The sequence below is a fragment of the Cebidichthys violaceus genome, unplaced genomic scaffold (genome assembly GCF_023349555.1).
Source record: "Cebidichthys violaceus isolate CVI_PGR_0920_01 unplaced genomic scaffold, fCebVio1.0.p SCAF_54, whole genome shotgun sequence".
In the NCBI taxonomy this organism is placed as follows: Eukaryota; Metazoa; Chordata; class Actinopteri; order Perciformes; family Stichaeidae; genus Cebidichthys; species Cebidichthys violaceus.
This window is the reverse complement of record NW_027176750.1, coordinates 128,397-134,396: the sequence shown is the minus strand read 5'-3', so window position 1 is coordinate 134,396 and position 6,000 is coordinate 128,397. Positions and strand designations below refer to the sequence as shown.

Sequence of the window (6,000 nt, the reverse complement as noted above, 5' to 3'; positions counted from 1 at the left end):
ACACAAGATGAAGATATTTTAACGTTTAGTTCTCCGATATAAAATGTCTCCTACGTGTCTTAGAAAGAGTCTAAATGAGTCCTCCTTTAGTGGAGGAGACGTGAAGTCACGTGACCGCGGTGGAGTTCCTTTACAGGCTAACGTTAGCTTTTTATGCTACACTTCAACCATCATGAAAGCGGTTTTCGTATGTGAAGATCGTCTTGATGAACGAAGCGGTTCAGTGTCATATAGACGAGATTGATTTCTGCAATAATTCAAAAGAAACTCGTCATCCCTGCAGCTCTCTGTTGTTCACTAGAGGAGGCTGTTGTTTAAGCTTCACGTAGCACCAATAATAGATATTAATGCCATTTATGAATGTTTCTCCTCCTCATTTTTAAACTCCCATCCAACCCCAGTTTCCTCCCCTCCCTCGATCTGTTCCTCTTTTCCTCGGATTAATATTCCCTCCTTCTCCGTCTCGCTGATTCACAGACTATCAGAGCCCATTCTTTGGCCTTACATCCATCTTTCATCCTCTCTCTCTCTCTCTCTCTCTCTCTCTCTCTCTCTCGCTCTCGCTCTCGCTCTCTCTCTTTCTCGCTCTCAATTTTCAATTCAATTTCAATAGCTTTATTGGCATGAAAGTTTTGAAACAGTATTGCCAAAGCATCAACAAAATTAAACATACAATAATATTAACACACAATAACATTAATATACAATATCATTAATATAACATCTAGATTGATTATTAATTACATACATACAGTGTGTGTGTGTGTGTGTGTGTGTGTGTCCCTCATGTTGTGGCATATTAAGACATATTGGGCAGCTAGATAATTCCTATCTCCTTCTCCTCGGAGTATTTCTCTCTCTCTCTCTCTCTCCTCTCTCTCTCTCTCTCTCTCTCTCTCTCTCTCTCTCTCTCTCTCTCTCTCTCTCTCTCTTTTGCATCAGTGTCTCCGTTCCCCCCCCCCCCCCCCCCCTTGTTCCCTCCATCAGTCCAGGTTAATGTATTAACTGAGGTCTCTCTCGCTCTGTCTTGCTGACCAGTGTGAATCTGAGCCCTATCTGGACTGTGCTTGAGGAGCTCTACTATACCGCGAGATCTAATCTGGTAGTACTCTTTCTATCTGTCTCTCTCTCTCTCTCTCTCTCTCTCTCTCTCTCGTCCTCTTTATTTTCAGTCTGTCGTCATCTCTTTAACCTTATGCCTTCTTTTTTTAACACCTCTGTCTCGCTCTCTCCGTAACATTTCTCTTTCATTCGTAATCTGTTTCTGAAGGACGAGTCCTTTCCTTTTGGCTCTCTTGCTTCCTGAGCCCTTGCTGTCTCTTTTATTTATATATATGTATTTATTTATTTTCATTTTTCCAGACTGCTGATTGTTTTGGCTGCTTCGTGTGTATTTTTTTTGTTCATTTCCACAGTTTTGTTCCATCTATTCTGCTCCGTCCATCTGTTTCTGTTCATCTTGTTCTTCTCTTTCTCAAACCTCTTGCCTCTCTAACTGGTGTTGTAGTTGAGTCCTTAGTGTTGTTGTTGTTGTTGTTGTTGTGTTTTCAGATGCATTGGTACAATACACACATTCACACCAACAAACATTACAATCAAATTGTGAATCTTTTTGCGTAAGAGTAGGATTTGTTGGTTGCACAACAGTCAAAGTTGGCTCTTCCCCCTCACCAAATTCACTCTTGTTTCTCGCTATATTTGCGGGGGGTTTTCGGCACCGTGTCCGCCATTTTTGTAGCTTCATCTTGGATGCAATCTTGCACCTGCAGATCGCTACATTTTGACGACCAGTTTGACGACCAGAAACGTCCCGAACACAACAAAATTAAATGAACAGAGAAAATCCCGGCAGAGTGCAGATGATTCTATACATTTACATATATTTTTTTTTAGTGGAAAATCTGATTTATTTTGCCTGTAAATATGAAGTTAATGTGAAACATACAGAGAGGTCAGATTGAGTTAAAGAGCGGCACATCTGAAGGCTACCTTGCTCGAGGGACACTTTGGACACAGGCATTCCTACTTACAACATTACCAATCACACACACTGAACCTTTCAACGTTCTCTGTCTTGATATGTGTTTGATATATTTCTCTCTACAGAATGTGTCTCTTCAGAACATCACTGCTTCTCTGTTCTCTAACCTCTTTACGTCTTCTAGTCGACCAGAGCGGCGAGGCCTCTTACATCCGTGTGTCCGTATGATGTTTGTCTGTTTACAGTTTGTGTGTGTGTGTGTGTTTGTGTGTGTGTGTGTGTGTGTTTTCCCTCTGCATGCCTGTTTCGTAATGTCATTATCTTTATAAAAGTGTTTGTGTGACACGATGCTGCGTTCACATTGTGGCTTCATGTAATAGAGAGAAAACTAGGTAGTTATTAGGTATTAGGAGCACATTGACTAACAAGGTTACATTATAAAATCTATAACTGTAATTCATGGTGCTGTTAGATTGCTGTAAGTTATGGTGCTGTTAGATTGCTGTAAGTTATGGTGCTGTTAGATTGCTGTAAGTTATGGTGCTGTTAGATTGCTGTAAGTTATGGCGCTGTTAGATTGCTGTAAGTTATGGTGCTGTTAGATTGCTGTATTTTATGGTGCTGTTAGATTGCAGTTATGGTGCTGTTAGATTGCTGTATTTTATGGTGCTGTTAGATTGCTGTATTTTATGGTGCTGTTAGATTGCTTAAAGTTATGGTGCTGTTAGATTGCTGTATTTTATGGTGCTGTAAGATTACTGTAAATTATGGTGCTGTTGGATTGCTGTAAGTTATGGTGCTGTTAGAGTGCTGTAAGTTATGGTGCTATTAGATTGCTGTAAGTTATGGTGCTGTTAGATTGCTGTAATATAAAGCGCTGTTAGATTGCTGTTTTTATTGTGCTGTTAGATTGCTGTATTTTATGGCGCTGTTAGATTGCTGTATTGTAAGGTGCTGCTAGATTGCTGTATGTTATGGCGCTGTTAGATTGCTGTAACATAAGGCGCTGTTAGATTGCTGTAACATAAGGCGCTGTTAGATTGGTGTATTTTATGTCGCTGTTAAGTTGCTCTAATATAAAGCGCTGTTAGATTGCTATATTCTATGGTGCTGTTAGATTGCTGTATTCTATGGTGCTGTTAGATTGCTGTATTTTATGGCGCCGTTAGATTGCTGTACTTTTGTGGCGCTGTTAGATTGCTGAATGTAATGGCGCTGTTAGATTGCTGCTAGACCGTCACATTAATACAGTTTCCAGCCTCCCTTTGTGTGCTTCAAGCGGGAGAACAATTTTTTTGAAATGCTGAGCGCTAACAAATACGGATTGAAGCAGAACATTTCGTTAGATAAAAACACGTCGTCAATTTTGTGCCAATACTTGTGCAACGCTCTGGAGTTTTGGAGATGTTTGGATCCTGTGAGTTGGAAACAAACCTAAGCAGCAGCCACGGGAATCTAATTCTACAAATATAATATTAATGTTAGTGTAGCCTGACCTCAAAATATCATCACAATACATGCAAAATAAATTTAAAAAAAGCAGCTGTGCAGCATTCAGTGTCAAAATGAGGATGTCAACACTGTGAATGAAGCTTCAAACTATTTGGTACAGCCCGATCACATTAACACAACTAACTGTGCTTCATTCTACAGAAAAACCAGCAAACCGAACATCTTAATCAGAATTATGAAGACGAGAGGGATTGCTGTTGAACATCTTATTATAATATATATTTTTAGGCCACAATGTGAACTCAGCAAGAGTCAGATCTTTTTACATAGACACAAACACATTAGCTAATCGCTCACTGTGCTTATCTGTGTATGATTGTAGTTATGAAATGATCTTAGGACGAGTTCTACTGGGGATTTTAATTGTTTAGTAACATCCCCCTTCAGTCATTTTGATTTATCTAACAGGGTTTCACTTGTTTAATGTGGAGCTCCAGCCCTTTATTATGTCTCTGGAGGAATCAATCAAGTAGCACCGACTGTAAATGAGCTGGTTGTGAAGTATTAAGTCACAGTACTAATGCCGTTCGTTTGTCTCGTAGACTTGCAGTTGGAGTACGGACACGATTCTCCAAGTCTACTGGGAGGAAACAAGTAAGTCACTTCCTGTCCTTTTGTTTCTCTCTAATGTAGGCTCTGCTCAGTGAAAATGAGTACTGGTTGAATAACTATTATATATATATATATATATATATATATATATATATATATATATATATATATATATATATATATATATATATTTATATATATATATATATATATATATATATATATATATATATATATATATATATATATATATATTTATATATATATATATATATATATATATATATATATATATATATATATATGATATAACTTTTTTTCTTTTCTCTTCATTTGCTTGACAAACAGGAGTCTTCTGAAATCGGTGGAGGAGGAGCTTCATCAGAGGTGAGTCAAAACCTCGGGGCCTCTTTGACTTGCTGGCGTTCTAACCACGCCCCCACCCATCGGCCAATCACCGTCGACGACTAATCGAGCCAATCACACGCCACTAAACTGCTGTCACGACTTCAGGCTGTCGCTGCTCTCTGCATTTTGGATTCTTCTGGCTTTTATTTGTCCCTTCTTGCGGCTTGCTCACGCTTCGATGTCATCGGCAGAAACGCTGCGCTTCATAGGAGCTTCCTGCAGAGCACGGCTTCTCTCTCTCACACACACACACACACACACACACACACACACACACAGTTTACAGTTTACAGCCAAACCTGCGGCTAAAATCAATGTTTACCATGTGTATGATCTAGATCCTGTTGAATTGAACATATTATATTCTGTAAGGCAACAAAGTTAAATGTAGTGTCTTTCGTGTGAGTTTTTGTCCCTTCTGTCTCGTTTGGTGGACAGATGTGATGGCAGAGCAGTAGATTTATTTGTGTGTATACAGTATAAGTGCCAGATTTGGTAGATTTTGGTAGTTTAGCAACTTTTTGATAGTTTATGGTTTTGTCACAGTAGATTTTTAAATCTTACTAAGTCTAAATACAAGAAAAAGATGAGTTTTGTTGCATGGAATTATGGGTTTTAGTACAGTATATTCACTTTTTATATTTATTTTTTTATTTAACAATCTTGAGAAGTTGCCCATTTGTAAAGGAGTCCGTCTTCCTAGAGAGACAGGCTCAGTTATTACTCTTACTTCTCAAACTAAAGCCGACGTTTTAATAACATAATAGTGTATTGTGAAGAAGAACAAACAGATAAAAGTCTGTTTCTTTAGTAAAGTTAGAAGTAAAAAATCTCCAAGAAGGAGCGTCACTTCCTGTTGTGGAAATGTTCTCATTATCACGTTCTCTTTTTTTACATTAGTGCTGTTTTTATTCACTTTACTGTTCTTTAGATCGACGTAAAGCTGCTTCACCTCATTCACAGCAGAAGATTTCTTCTTTCAGAATAAGATTTATTATTATGTAGTTTTACACATGCATGGAATTCACCTTTGATTGGTGCAAACACTACACATAACTATAGAATAGAACAATTACAGTTAAAATACTTTAAAAAAGTATGTAGAATACTGTTTAAAAATGAAGGGAATTGTGCAGTTTTGTGCAAATGGAATGTTTAATATACAGAGATATTATTCCAATGTTTGGGCTCCACAATTATTATTTTGACTAATTATGCAGCTTTTAATTGAGCGGAGCAGCATTTTAAACACCTTAATATAATTTGTGGGAAGCCGAAATTGTGAAAGCGAATAATATTCTATTAATTGTGCAGCCCTACGTTACTTTAACGCAGAGAGACACAGATGTGAAGACGTTGATGTAACATCTGCAGATGCTTCACATTTTAAAAAAGGATTGGCTTTAAAAGGACAGAGGACTCCTCCTCTTCCTGTTGGGCTTTTACTGTGAAAAAACACCTGCAGGAAGTTTGAGGTTCATTAGACGAGAGCTTTACGCTGATCAGAAGACAAAGCAGCAGCAGCAGCAGCAGCTTATAGAACAGGA

At 38.1% G+C, this 6,000-nt stretch overlaps 1 protein-coding gene across 1 annotated transcript in view; it reads left to right on the top strand.

The window, feature by feature from the left end:
• Positions 1 to 6,000, top strand: part of LOC137888442 (mitogen-activated protein kinase kinase kinase kinase 3-like) — a 30,602-nt gene that overhangs the window by 10,322 nt on the left and 14,280 nt on the right. Inside the window, 4 exon segments of the mRNA XM_068731844.1 lie at positions 1,039 to 1,068; positions 1,070 to 1,103; positions 4,036 to 4,087; positions 4,394 to 4,432. Of these exon segments, the coding sequence (XP_068587945.1) occupies positions 1,039 to 1,068; positions 1,070 to 1,103; positions 4,036 to 4,087; positions 4,394 to 4,432 (155 nt within the window).